This window comes from Sceloporus undulatus, chromosome 2, assembly GCF_019175285.1.
Source record: "Sceloporus undulatus isolate JIND9_A2432 ecotype Alabama chromosome 2, SceUnd_v1.1, whole genome shotgun sequence".
Classification (NCBI taxonomy): domain Eukaryota; kingdom Metazoa; phylum Chordata; class Lepidosauria; order Squamata; family Phrynosomatidae; genus Sceloporus; species Sceloporus undulatus.
In genome coordinates, this window is record NC_056523.1 from 169,111,665 (window position 1) to 169,126,302 (window position 14,638).

Consider the following 14,638-nt stretch of genomic DNA (forward strand, 5'->3'; position numbering starts at 1 on the left):
GTGCAAAGGGACCAGGGAAGGAGAGCCTTGCAAAGGGACCAGGGAAGGAGAGCTTTGAAAATGTACCAGGGAAGGAGAGCCTTGCAAACGGACCAGGCAAGTGCTTTTCAAAGGGGAGTTTTTGCGATAGGATAGGAAGGAAAGGCTTGCAAACGGACTGGAGGGGGAGGAATTCAATTGAGATTGGGGCACCAGGCTGTCTTGTTATAGGACCCTTCTAAGCACTATTGCTGCATTGACCCTTCTATAAGTCTACTCAAGATTTTAGGGGCAATTTTTGGGCATAAATTTCTCAACTTATAGTCGAGTGTATACGGTAACTATGTGAATGGGTTTTACCAACAGTGGTTCTGACTCTTTCCTTGTTTTCCTCCTACACTTCAGCTACCTGGCATACCGCAATTTTATGATTGACACATACCGGCTCAATCCACAGGAGTACCTCACCTCAACTGCCTGTCGTCGGAACCTGGCTGGGGATGTCTGTGCCATCATGAGGTACACTGAGGGACAGAATAGCTGAGGAGTGCAAAAGGAATCTCTTTGGGACAGAAGCTGTCTGCTGTAGTCTCTTAAAAAATACTTCATTTAAAGTTACTGGATCCCCTTCTTCCTTATATATTTAGTTGTTACTGTTGGCATTATATTTAATAGCAAAACTGAATCTATAGGAAGGGGTAGGCTTGACCTGAACTGTCAGGCCTGTTAATAATATAATAATAATGTATAATACAGTATTTATTTACTTATACCCCGCTCTTCAGCCAAAAGGCTATCAGAGCGGCTTACAAATTGTTACTTAGACATGAAGAAACAAAAAACACAGATTATGTATAGTTGTATGGCTGTGGCACTTAATTGTGCCCTTTCTCTGCAGCTATATTTTCTCTCTAAAAAACCAAGAAAAAAATTGCTGCATGGTTGAATATGAATCTGAGATCAGGATCCAGCTCTAATCTTTTCTTGCAGAGTCCATGCTTTCTTGGAACAGTGGGGACTTATTAATTACCAAGTGGATGCAGAGAGCCGGCCAACACCAATGGGACCACCACCAACATCACATTTCCATGTTTTGGCTGATACACCTTCAGGATTGGTACCACTGCAGCCCAAAACACCACAGGTTGAGCAGATTTTTTTTCAAACCTGGGAAGAAATCTTAAATTAAATTTTTCTTTAATGTAATTTATTTAGTTAAGGTTTTGCTAATCAGCTTACTAAATGGCTCCATGGTTTAATGCAAAACCATACATTTAAAAACAATGTAAGACCATATATAAGCACACCAAAATGTTTTTTAAAAGGCTTGATAAAAAGTAAATTAGTAGCCATGTTCCTTATAGAAGCAAAAATAAGGGGGGGGGATTGACTGGAACAATTCATAAGTCTTCTAGAAAATGGCTGCTTTGACCTGAATTCTAAAAGGCAATAAACAGAGAACAAGGGAAGCTTTAAATAGAGAGCAAGAGACCTACATGAATGCATTTCTGGACCACCTTCATGTCTCCAGGTTCTCCCTTCCTTTTCAGAATGAATGAATGAATGAATGAATATATATATATATATATATATATATATATATATATATATATATATATGGTCTTCCCAATTTAAAATATTGATCTAAGTGGCAATGGCACTTAAAGCAAAATCTTGCTTGTATTCTTCAGGGTCGTCAGAGTGATAGTGACACCAAGGCTGGCCGGAAGAGCAAGGAGATCGATGACCTCGTCACAGACACAGTGAAGGGCAAACCAGAGATGGTATATGAGCTTTTGGAGAGAATTTCAAGTTGTCACTAGTTGCAGGAGCTAAGAGAATGAGCTTATCTGGACTCTTTCCCATAGAGAATTGTGAAGCTCCAGGTAGTCAAAACCTGATCTAGGTCCATCTTGTGAGCTTTCAAAGCAGGTTTAAAAAGAGACTTGTGGCAACTCTCACTTTTAGGAGGTTGTTCAATATCAGGGGAGATCATTTCTTCATTGGTTTTATACTTCCATGATGGGCAGTCAAGAAGGCAAAATTTATTGAGGAATAAAAAAAGTCAGGCATCTACAGATGCTTGTCATGGAAAGTATAGACCATCCAAGAAGCTGACAGGATATTCTCTCAGGTTTGGGATCCTGTGTCTGTACTGGCACAGTAAACGTGAAAGATTGCTTCCAACCAAGGCATACTCTGTACTGTAAATTGGCCCCAAATAAGAGCCATGGATGGATGTGTGTACTTTCTGTGGATGATAGTGAGCTTTCAAGTAGCCTTTCAGACAGCTTGCGTATGAGGCTTTCTTTCATCACATGTAGTCCCTTTTTCTTTCTTCCTAGCAAACCACAGCTTCCCAGCAGATGCTGAACTTCCCTGACAAAAGTAAGGAGAAGCCACCAGACATGCAAAACTTTGGACTTCGTACTGACATGTACACTAAGAAAAATGTTCCTTCCAAGGTAAAGAGGGAGAGTGAATCAGATTTTCTGATTCATTCATCCAGAGACAAATCACTTCAAATGCTTATTCTCCCCCTACAGAGCAAAGCTGCTGCCAGTGCTACCCGTGAGTGGACAGAGCAGGAGACATTGTTACTTCTGGAGGTAAGTGGGCAAAGAAGCTTTTGATTAACAGTAAATTGTGCGCTGGTCTCTCACAATCACTTGTACACTTTCTTTAGAGATTCTGCCTCCTCTCTCCTGTCCCCATAATGTTTATATTGCTAAATTCTTAATTCATTTCTGTTTTCATTAGCTAAAATGAACTGGAAATGGATGTGTTTTATTGATATTTTGAAATGGTGTATTGAATAAGAAAAAAAACCACAAGTGGGTTTGTGGGTTTTGTTGCCTTAAGCCATCCCTCCTATGTGGGTACACACATGCATCTCAGTGATCATGTTTGAGCCAAGAATGGAGTGCTCTTTCTTTCCCAGAATTTTTGCTTCTTGATATATTTAAAATATTTTACTATTTTTAATCAAAAATGCCAATTTTGAGGATATTAATGATGATAAGGCCTTTGATTATTAAAAGAAGTGATTCCTAGATTGTCATGTCTCCAGAGCATCTTTGATGCTCTGGAGACATATATTTAGTTAAGATTATATTAGGTTTTCTATGTATTAGTTTAAGAGGGGAAATACAGATCTATAGCTTTAAGAAAGACAAGGATTGTGGGAAATCCCAGGGTCTTATGCTGTCTCCCTCTAGTTAGTTTCAGTGTGTAGTAAGATTTCAGCCAAGTCAGACCTGGAGAGAGTATTTTCCTTTGACAAAAAGATAAGTCCAAAAAAGAAGAAAGATAGTCCTCAAAAGAAGAAAGATAGAATTCACCAAGAGAGCAAGGTATTTAGGAAGGACTATTGAGAAAGAAGAAATCAGTTTCATGTTTTTGTGTTATAACCAGTAAAGCTTTTAGAAACTTGAGAAATTTGTGGACAAGTCTTTTGTTCTGGCTGTGATCCCGAGAGCCAGAGGCCTTACTACACCCAAAGTCCATAGCATCGCTCTTGGGACAAAACATAGATAAAAAGCTATTTATGATCGATTTCATTTCAGTTTTAGCTTAGAGAATATATACAGATGCAGTATTATCCATGATTATGCAAATTAAACAGTTTAAGGATGAATTACATTTGAATGACTAAACTGCAGTCTACAGCTAAGGAAAGACGCTATATGCCTAGAGTGCTTTACATGGAAAAGGATCCTAGAGTAGTCTCTAGACAGGACCAGGAAACTTTGGAGAGTCACTGCTATTCATCATATGCAATATGAAGCTTGATGGACCAGTTAGCTTTGTTATGTCTTTTAAGTGATGCGTAAAAGTTATACTCTTTTAAATGATGTTTTTACATGATAGCTAATTTATGTCAGTTTTTTTTAAAAAAACTTAGGTATTGCCAGTTTTTTAGTTATACAGTCTTTCCACACAAATGCCAGAGTGGTACAAAATTAAACTGAAAATTCTTCATGAATGTGGAGGCATCAAGTATTACCATCTACACATCGCATCAACTGAGACATTAAATATACTATATCATGAGTTAGGCATTTGCAGATTTGAGCTCCCACAGATTGCCCTGCCCTATGTTAGCCAGTGGTGGTGTTCACTTATGCACACACTGCTGCCCATTGACTGATATGGGCTTGCGCTCCCACATTGTTTCCTATCCATGTGAGGTACCAGAACAAAACCAATGTGGATGGTACCAGAACAAAACCAACGGCTCATTGTGTTATTCCAACTCCAAGCAGTTTTGTATGAAACCGATTATCTGGACCCATTTCAAATTGGCTTCAGAGCGGGATGCAGAGTTGAGACCGCCATGGTCGCCTTAGTTGATGATCTCCGTCTGGGCATCAACAGGGGAAGTGTGACCTTGTTGGTGCTTTTGGACATCTCAGCGGCTTTTGATACCATTGACCACGGTATCCTTTTGGAACGCCTGAGGGATTTGGGTATCGCTCCAGTGGTTCCGTTCCTACCTCTCGGGTAGATTCCAGATGGTGCAGTTGGGGGACACTTGTTCCTCTAAGAGGGAACTGACATCTGGTGTCCCTCAGGGAGCGATTCTGTCCCCCACTTTGTTTAACATTTACATGAAACCGCTGGGAGAGATCATCCGGAGACACGGGACGTGGTGTTATCAGTACGCTGATGACACCCAAATATGCTTCTCTGTGTCTCCGACTGATGCAGTGTCTAAGGATGGCGTCTCTCCTCTGAATGCCTGCTTGGAGTCAGTAATGGGCTGGATGAGGGAAAACAAACTCAGTCTGAATCCAGAGAAAACAGAAGTACTGGTGATAGGTTCCCCAGGCCTGGGGAAGGAAATTTATCCACCTGTCCTGAACAGGGTCACACTTCCCCTGAAGGACGAAGTTTGCAGTTTAGGAGTACTTCTGGACTCTTCCCTGCAATTGACATCTCAAGTAGATGCGACGGTCAGAAGTGCTTGCTATCAACTTCTTGGGTTGCTATCAACAACCCTACCTGGGCCAAAGGGACCTTGAAACGGTGGTACGTGCTCTGGTAACCTCTCGCTTAGATTTCTGTAATGCGCTCTACATGGGGCTACCCTTGTACCAAGCCCGGAAGCTTCAATTGGTATAAAATATGGCAGCCAGATTGGTCACCGGTGCGTTTAGGTTTGACCATATAACACCTATTTTGAAAGATCTTCATTGGCTGCCTATTCGCTTCCAAGCACAGTACAAGGTGTTGGTTATTACCTATAAAGCCCTATATGGCTTGGGCCTGAGTTACTTGAGGGACCGCATCTCCCCATATAATCCACCCCACACACTTAGAACATCCGGGAAGAACCTGTTGGAAATACCAGCTTCCAAGTATGTTGTTACATCCCAGATGGCCTTTTCATTTGTTGCCCTGAGGATCTGAAATAGTCTTCCCGATGAGCTCCGTCTTATGACCCCCCCTGGAATCATTCAAAAAGAGTCTTAAAACCTTCCTCTTTTGTCAAGCCTTCCCCCCTGAAGAATGAAGTTTGTAATTTTTGATACCATCGATTCTTTGCCTACCCCAAATATGTATGTTGCATGTTTGTTTTTAGAGCTTTTGTATTATTGGATTTTATTATGATATTGTTGTTAGTAATGGTTTTTTAATTAGTCTGTAATCCCGCTTCAATCCTATGGGAGAGGCGGGGAAACACAAATAAAATTTATTATTGTTGTTGTTGTTATTGTTATTATTCTGAGGTTATATTTAAAGGAGATCTCAGTGCAGACACAAAATATCACTTTGAGTAACTCAAAAGAGGAAGCTCAAACTCAAATCTGCCAAGAGCTTTAGCATTCTCCTTGTCATTGTTTCTCTGAACTGCTTTTTAGGCCTTGGAGATGTACAAGGATGACTGGAACAAGGTTTCTGAGCATGTTGGCAGCCGCACGCAGGACGAGTGCATTCTACATTTCCTCCGTCTTCCCATTGAGGACCCTTACCTGGAGGACTCTGAGGCCTCCCTTGGGCCCCTAGCTTACCAGCCCATTCCTTTCAGCCAGTCGGGCAACCCTGTCATGAGCACCGTGGCCTTCCTTGCTTCTGTTGTGGACCCTCGTGTGGCATCTGCTGCAGCCAAGTCAGCCCTAGGTAATTAACAGAGACTCCACGAGCAGTAGGTGTCCCACAATCCCTAGTTAACAAGCTTAGATTCTCCAAGCAGAATACACTATGTCAGTTAAGAAATTCATTCTGGTTCAAGATGATGAGTTTTGTACAATTTTATCCTGGGTGGTGGTGGAGGAAGAGGTAAGACTTATTATTATTATTATTATTATTATTATTATTATTATTATTATTATTTACTTATACCCCGCTCTTCAGCCAAAAGGCTATCAGAGTGGCTTATGACAGGGATGGTTACTAAGAATGAGTTTGTATAGGGCTACATCTGTCATAGAAAAATTGAAGAAGTGGAGCATTATGTTACTTCCTAACAGAATTCTGAAACATCACAATGCATTATCCATATATTATCAAGCTTTTCTCTACAGCCATATGAACTAGACTCTTGGAGGTTTTTAAACAGAAACTGAGGATCTCAGGATGCTGGGGACCAGTAAGGAGATTTTGTGCTTTTATATATGACGTTGTTTTACAGACAGAAGAAAAGACTTACATTCCCAAACACAATGTTTTGTTCTTGAGCAACATCCCTTCCTGAACCCCAGTTTGGGTTAATGTCTCTTAAATTGTCTACTTTGTGAAAGTCCTGCTGCTTTTGCTTAATACTCAGTACTGCAGTCTCAGCTTACAAGGAAGGGACAATTTATCCTCTAACGAAACAAAACAAAACAAAAACACACACACAATGCATTATATATTGTGGGGATTGTTGCTTCATGGATCTTTGTGTCAGTCAGAAGTGCACTGCAGAATCTATTCATATTTGAACATTTGTTTATGAACAGTATATGTTAATGCTTTTATAGTTATGTGTTAAAACCTAGCATTTGAAACAGCTTATGTGTAATGTCCAAAAGTTTGGAAAATCCTGATACCTAGGAGTTATATATCCTCTGGCACCTGAGCTGCAGTGTGGAGCTGTGGGCACTTAAAGGAGTTACTAGAGCTGATATGTCAGTCAGATCTAGTTCTTTTGCTCTTGTGTCTCCAGTGGGCTGCTGTCTTCCCAGATCTCTTATCAGTAACTAACTTTTCTCAGTTTATTTTTATTTATTTATTTACTTATTTATTTGTGGTATTTATACCCCACCCTTCAGCCGTAATGGCTATCAGAGCAGCTTACAATTTTTATTTTTAATTAGACAGTTGCCTGCCCTCAGGCTTACAATCTAAAAGACAATACACAAAAGAGGAAGGGAATGGTGGTGGGAAAGGGGATGAGGTCCAGTGGTTCTTCTCTCCCTCTGAGGCCTGGACCAAGGCAGATGGATTGGAGGGAGGGCTCTTCTTCAGGCTAGCCCTGATGGAGCTGGGCCTGCCTGTTCAGTTGCTCCTTAGACAGGGGAAGAAGCACAGTAGTAGGGTTTTTTTGCCCCAGCATCTGCACTTCTGTGCCCATTTGAGATCCTTATACTAGATCCATGTTGCATGTACCATTTTGTTGACTGTTGCTGTGAAGAGAGCCTTTCCACTGACTCTGAGGCTGTCTTCTGCAGAGGAGTTCTCCAAGATGAAGGAAGAGGTGCCCACGGCTTTGGTGGAAGCTCATGTTCGCAAGGTGGAGGAAGCTGCCAAGGTGACAGGCAAGGCAGACCCGGCGTTTGGTCTGGAGAGCAGCGGCATTGCAGGGACCACATCTGATGAGCTGGAGAGAATAGGTGAGGGGGGCGAGCGGGGCGCCTTCCGCGCTTCAACTCGTGAAGCGCCCTCGTTGGACCTCGCCCAGTGTGCGGTGGGGACAAAGAAGGGTGCCGAGACGCAGGAGACCAGAGCCGGCCTGGCTTCCGGCCTGGAGCTCACACTCAATCGCCTGGCACAGGGTAAGGGATCCCTATCGTTACTCCATCTAATCCCTACCTGTCAGATGGGGCACTTCACAGGTTGGGAAATGTGACTTAGGCTTTTATCCTATTGCCTTTTGAACTAATTCTGGGATGAACTAGTTCTTTGGAGAGAAGAAATTCCTAGTTTTAAGCTGGATCTGAGTGGAGAGGGAAGGAGGAGAGCAGCATTTGAATCTTTTCCACTCAGATGAGTCCCAGGTCCTGATTCTGTTTCAGGTCTTAAAATCTGAAAAGCATTTGCAGAGCTTTAATGCAGTGCAGGGCTGGTAAAGGTCTGACCTCTAGATATTGAACTGCACTTCACATCAACCGTAGCCAGTAGTGAGGAGCGATGAGATTTACAGTCACTGTCTGGTGGGCCACACATTCAGTATCCCTGGTCAAGTGTGGCCCTCACTTGTTACTCTTAAGACACAATTCCATGGCTTCTTTTGTCTCCTTTGTTCCATTTTAGAACATTTCTTCCATGCTCCCATTAATTATTACAACTTTTTATTTTCATAGGGTGTGGGTTGGAGTCTAATTTGGTAAAACTAATGCTGGTATCTTTGGTTTTGTCCTTTTTAAAACTCTTTCTTCAGAAGAAGGCTGCACAGATGAGAGCCGGGCAGAACCACCACCCTCTGAGGAGAAGAAAGAAGTGAAGGTGCGGGAGGGCTTGAATAAACTCTGGGGGGGGGGGGGGGGGGGGGGGGGGTAACAGGTTTCCTGAAGCAGGATGTATGGGGCATGCAAAGGCAGGGACAGGGCAAACTGAGAATTTCACAGTATATTTCTAGAATAGGATTGCCCCATATTGTCTGGCTTATATACCCTTCCTTCAGAGTCCTTCATTTTATTATCTACTTGACCTCTAGAGTAATAAATTGCGAACTATTAGGTTCTATTCTTGGCCTTTCCACCTAGGTCTTCAGTATTACTTGTGTATAAACCCAAAGCTGTAGACATTGGTCACGTGCTGCGGGAGACTAAAGAATTTTTCAGAGGAGAAAGGCAGCTGTCACAGTCTAGTCTTTCTTCTCAATGCAGGAACCAAGGGAAGGAGCCCTGGAGGAAGAAGTGAAGGAGAAGCTTGGAGAGATGCCAAGGAAAGAAGAGGATAAAAGCAAAGAGGCTGATGGTGAAAAGGAAATGGACAAGAGTGATGGGGACATCATGGGTGAGCACCACCTCACAGGAAATGGCACTCTTCTTGCCATAGCTGGTTAACTAGAGGTTTAAACTGAATTGGAGTGCTATAGCTATGTGTCCTAAAGTCTCATCCAGATATATGTTTGACTTCATGCAATGCAGCAAACCACTTCTTAGAGCTTAATTCGGGGGCAGATAGGGAGCTCTGCCATTGAAAAATCAAGATACTGTGACCAGTCAAATTGGTAGGTATAAAGAATCTTGGAATAGGAAGTGAATGAACAAAATTTGTTTCTTACAGTTAACACTGACAAAGAAACATAATGAGTTGAAAAGCTCAAGAGCTTCCTCCTCAAGAGCCTTTAATTATATGAACAAAATGCAATAAGAACTTTGAACATTATTAGGTAGTCTTCCTTTCCTACCAAGCAACTGTAGGCCAATGTTGTTTTTGTCTCTCAGCTGATGGAGAAAAGGAAAAGGAAGTCAAGGATGGCCAGGAAGAGGGACCCAAGGATATTGCAGAGGCAGAGGGTGAACGGAAGACCAAGGTGGAGAGAGACATTGGAGAAGGTAACCTCTCCACTGCAGCTGCTGCTGCTTTGGCTGCTGCAGCTGTAAAAGCAAAGGTGAGTACCCTAGGGGTGGCTGGAATTGTAGATCAGATTGAGAAATGGGATTACACCACTGGTGTATAGTTTATCTTCTGGTTTAGAAGAATAGTTAGTCACATCTGGTTCCTTTTAAAAATGCCTAGGCTGCCTTCCAGTTCAAAAAATAAACATAAAGCAGTTCACAAGGGTACAAATGGCATAAAATAAATGGCTAAGAAGACTTAAGGTTCAGTTCCCATCTTGGCCATGAAACCCACTGGGTGACCTTGGGCAAGTCACACTCACTCCACCTCAGGGGAAGGCAATAGCAAACTTCCCCTGAACAATCTTGCCAAGAAATCCTCATAATAGGTTTGTCTTAAGTCAGAAATGACTTGAAAGCACACAACAACAACACATCAAAGAAGAACAAAACCAGTTCATCTGCAATGAAGTTCAAAACTAGCAATAATTATGTCAGGACTGTAAGAAGCACAAAGATTCTCCAGGTTCTAAAGAGTGGTATCACAGAGTGTAAGTCTTCAGTTCAAATCAGACATCAGTGCAGATACTTAGGCTCTCTAAGGAAGTGACTCTCTCTTGGCCCCTCATCTGTAGTGTGGAGACGATAATACTAATTTGCTTCACTATTGCATGGCAGAAATTACTGAGATAAAGTACTTCAGGCATCCAACTGGTGTATGTGTCAATAGTCAAACGTATTCCTATCATGCACTCTCTTTTTTTGCCTTTGGTAATCAGCCTGTAAATAATGAATTGACATTCCAAACTCTGGTCTACCTGTTCCTCGTTTCTATCTTGGGTACAAAGCATGAGATAGTTGGAATGTTCTGAAGATGTAGGGAGTGAATGTGTCTTAGAATGACCCTGCTTCATCTCTATGGGGAATTTTCTCTAGCGATCTTTTGGGAATTCCATGGGACTGCTGAAGTGTTGATCCACTCTCTTTTCGTTTCCTTTCCTTTCCTCTACAGCACTTAGCAGCAGTGGAAGAACGCAAGATCAAGTCCCTGGTTGCTTTGCTGGTGGAGACACAGATGAAGAAGCTGGAGATCAAGTTGAGGCACTTTGAGGAGCTGGAGACCATTATGGACCGGGAACGTGAGGCAGTGAGTACAATTGTGTCCTCTCAGCATGAGATTCCCTTAGCTGGCTCAAAGCTAGTTGTTTCTCATGCTGAGAGGCAACTTGCTATCTGTGCAGATCCTTTGTTATAAGAGCTGCTACTCACTCTTGAAGTCACCATAACTCTGTATAGCAACTTCTTGTGTTGCCGCCTGTGTGCAGTTCTTTTTATTTGCAGACAGTTAGTGGTCTGTTTTGTAGGTCCAGGGAGTACTCTGAATGCTCATGCTGCACAGTTAACATGGTGCAGCAGAGTGAGTTTGAGCTTCACCAATGCCTAGGAACCTTATGCTTATTTTGTATCAAATAATAGCGTAAGAATTTGGGTTCCAGTTGTATCGCTTGAAAGAAAAATGACTAAGAGAAGAGGAGCAATATCTGATGGGAACTGAACTTGGAAACCTGCCATGCCCCTCTCTTTGCTGTCTTCTCTGTAGCTAGAGTACCAGAGACAGCAGCTCCTGGCTGACCGACAGGCCTTTCACATGGAACAGCTCAAGTATGCCGAGATGCGTGCACGTCAGCAGCATTTCCAGCAGATGCACCAACAGCAGCAACAGCAGCAGCCACCACCACCTCTCCCTGGGGGCTCACAGCCCCTCCCTTCTTCAGGGGCACCCCTGGCACCGGCTGCTCACTCCATGCCCATCTCCCAGACACCTGTGTCGGCCGCCAGCACTGTAGGGCAGTCCAGCAGTATGGCTCAGACGGAACAGATTGGACAGGCGGTAGCTGTCCAGCCACAGCAAACAGCAGCTGGAACACCACAGACTGGTTCAGGTCAGACCGGACAGCCTTCCACAGGATCCCATGGTAAGTAAGAGGTGCTATTCTCATAGAGCTCATGTGGTGGGACAGCAAGCCTGGCATGCCTCTAAGGCTCCATGCTCAGTCTTTGATTTCTTAGAAAGTTGAGCATGGTCATAATTACAGAGGCCAAGGTAAGTAGGTGCAGTCTTCCATGTACTGTTGGATTGCATCTTCTCTCATCCGTAGCCAGCATAGTCTTATGTTGAGGGATGCTGACACAGCTGTACAGTAACATTCAGCAGCTATAGTTGCCCTCCCCTGTGCAAAACCATGAAGTGCTTTTCCAATAAGACTAAACAGTGCTGAGGCAGAGCCTAGGGCAGCTTCATTGCCCATCAACAATGACGTTTAAAACATCAACTGTACATTAAACGTTAGGGAATATCTAATGGAGGAAGCAGCTTATAGAGGCTGTTACAGAATTTCCTTCCTTAGAAGATTTCAGGAACTTTGGCTAGCATTGCTAGAGATGTTGTAGGTATTTAGAAGAAAGTTTTATAAAAGTGAATCCTTTAGTATTCTCAACAAACTAGTAGTGATAGCCACAGCAGATCCTTTTTCTCACTATGCAACTGCTATGACACTTTTCCAGATTGCTTTTTGTTAGATGAGAGCTGACTTGGCTTGGCTAGTTAAGTGAACTAGTCTCCCAAGATGGCTGAGGAGGAGGAGTCAACATGTTCTGGTTCAGCTGTCACAAGACCTTTTTTGTTCTTCCTGACTGTCTCTTGGTGGTGATGAGAGAAAGTTTTGTAGATTCCTCCTCTCAAGAACCTAAAATGCATTTTCATGGTAAGGACCCAATGTGGCAGTTTAGAAAAGCACCACTGCAGATTATGGTGGGGAAAAAGGCATCTGCTGTGGCTGTCCCCACTTGTTGGTTGAGAATCACACAACTAAAAGAACCTTTTCCATCCTATATTTCTAGGTCTCTGGGCACAGATGTCTTGTTCCCTGTACTTTGGTCATAGCAGTATCTTGTTTTCCACAGTTCCTCTATTTTTGAGAAGAAATTAGATCCTAAGTCTACTTTTTAGAGTAGCGTAGGAATTCCTGTAAAGATAAACTCAGCTCTTCTTTGCCTGCAAAAATTCAAGTGCTGAGGGTGTGGGTAAAGAAAGGGCTGCTTTTAATATGATAGTTGGGAGCCAGAGAGACCAGTGCTGGACAAACTAGCATTCCCTGACCTAGAATTCATTTAATATTGAAGAGGGAAATAGAACTGTGCCCCAGTATTGCCATTCCTACTCACCCCATGCATGAACACATAAAGTCAATGTAACATCTGAAAGGAGAGCCTGTGTATACACAGCTGTATTTATCCAGTCTCTCTTATAACTTTGAAACTAGCCTTTGTACTGATGTTGGAAAGTTTGTTGTGCATTGTCCCTTTTTTTTTCCTCCTTTGAAAATAAAGCATAGGCAAGGGGCTGGCTGGTGTGATCCTACACACATTTTAAGTGTACATGTGAAGAAGAGCTGTTTGAATGGGACTTTGACAATTGGATTGCACAGACCAAGAAATTATGTGGTTCTGCTCCAAAGGGCAGAGAAAAGGGCTTCTGGAAATTGTAGGTTAAGGATGTGTGTCCTGGTGCGTGGACGACTTTGAACATTTTAATGTCTTTCAATCTGTCCCCAGGACAGGATTAATGCTATCCTATCCAATCCATAGGAGATTATAGGGATTAATATAAAAGATTAAGGCCCAGTTCATTTGCTACTGCCAGGACATTTAGAGTCACTTTTCTCCAGGGCCTGCTCTAAAACTATTGCAAGTGAAATTTGTATAAGAAAGAGCCAGCTCATTCGTTCAGCATGCACCTTATTGGAACAGCAAATAAACACACCAGAGTTTTGTTTCTACCATAAAACATGAATTGGTCCTGGTTTAATCATTGATGAATGTCTTAAAATGTGGAGATAGCAAAGATTATCCAAGTATGAGTCTTTTATTAAAACTGTCATTTTTCTTTCTTTGGAGAACTTTGGAGAACTATTTTTATTGTGTGTGTATATATATATGTGTGTGTGGGAGAGAGAATATTTCATGTTCTGGTGATAGTTTCACACCAGATGAAATATCCAGCAGTAGTCTGCCATCACACGTAGTAGTAGTCAGGATCACACATGCCTGGAGCCTATGCTTTTGAAAAAATGAAGTGTGTGGTATGCTTCATGTGATCAGATGTTTCTGATCCCCAGACCGCAGTGTATGCTAATGAGTCATGTTGAGTCTTTGCTTGCCTGCATAACCATCACACTCAACTGTCTCTCTCTCTCTCTTGAAGCTCAGCCTCCGTTCCCCAGCCAGCAGCCATCATCCCAGATTCTCCCTGGGGCAGTCCCAGCAACCGTTCACCCTGCCATGGCTGGTAATATCCCCTCAGCCTTGCCTTTTGGAATGCCTGCCTCCATCCCATTTAGCATGGCTAGTAACGTAACAGACTCCATCGGCATTAACTTCCCTGCTAACACGCCCTTCCATCCAGTGCATGGTAACCTTGCGTACAGCATGGCTAATCCGCCCATCGTCAACGTATCTAGCACCCTGCACCCTCCGGCCGGGGGCCCGCTGCCTCCCGGTTCTGCAGCTGCCCAGAGCCCAGCTATTGTGGCAGCAATGCAGGGCAGTCTCCTTCCAAATGCTGGTCTTGGATCAGGTGAGAATTGAACCAGAGATGAGGGTGGGATTGGGAGAGGGTGAGATGTTACTACCCATTAGAAATTCCTATGAGGCTGTTTAGGATCAGTGTCCTCGAGGCTGTTTCCTTTGACATTTGAAGATACTTCACAGATAGGTGGAGTACAGTTGCTGCTTGGAACTTGCGGGGGATCCATTCCGGACCCCCCCCCCGGGTTCAAAGTCTTATGCATATTCAAGCCCCATAGGCTTGAATGGGGCGTGTGCATGCGGGGTGTGCAGCACGGGCGCGTGCTCCATAGAGGTTAATGGTCACCCCTTCGCGTATTTTC

General features: G+C 43.1%; 1 protein-coding gene across 6 annotated transcripts in view; it reads left to right on the forward strand.

Moving 5' to 3' along the window:
• The window catches only part of SMARCC2 (SWI/SNF related, matrix associated, actin dependent regulator of chromatin subfamily c member 2), a 43,388-nt gene that overhangs the window by 26,912 nt on the left and 1,838 nt on the right, over positions 1–14,638 (forward strand). The window contains exons 16-28 of one of the 6 annotated variants that reach the window (XM_042450010.1): positions 385–498; positions 970–1,123; positions 1,671–1,763; positions 2,325–2,444; positions 2,526–2,588; positions 5,844–6,102; positions 7,635–7,958; positions 8,564–8,628; positions 9,012–9,141; positions 9,576–9,742; positions 10,702–10,836; positions 11,290–11,665; positions 13,954–14,325. In XM_042450010.1, the coding sequence (XP_042305944.1) occupies positions 385–498; positions 970–1,123; positions 1,671–1,763; positions 2,325–2,444; positions 2,526–2,588; positions 5,844–6,102; positions 7,635–7,958; positions 8,564–8,628; positions 9,012–9,141; positions 9,576–9,742; positions 10,702–10,836; positions 11,290–11,665; positions 13,954–14,325 (2,372 nt within the window). The remainder of the gene's footprint in view (positions 1–384; positions 499–969; positions 1,124–1,670; positions 1,764–2,324; positions 2,445–2,525; positions 2,589–5,843; positions 6,103–7,634; positions 7,959–8,563; positions 8,629–9,011; positions 9,142–9,575; positions 9,743–10,701; positions 10,837–11,289; positions 11,666–13,953; positions 14,326–14,638) is intronic. The other 5 variants (XM_042450011.1, XM_042450012.1, XM_042450013.1 and 2 more) reach the window with 5 other exon arrangements.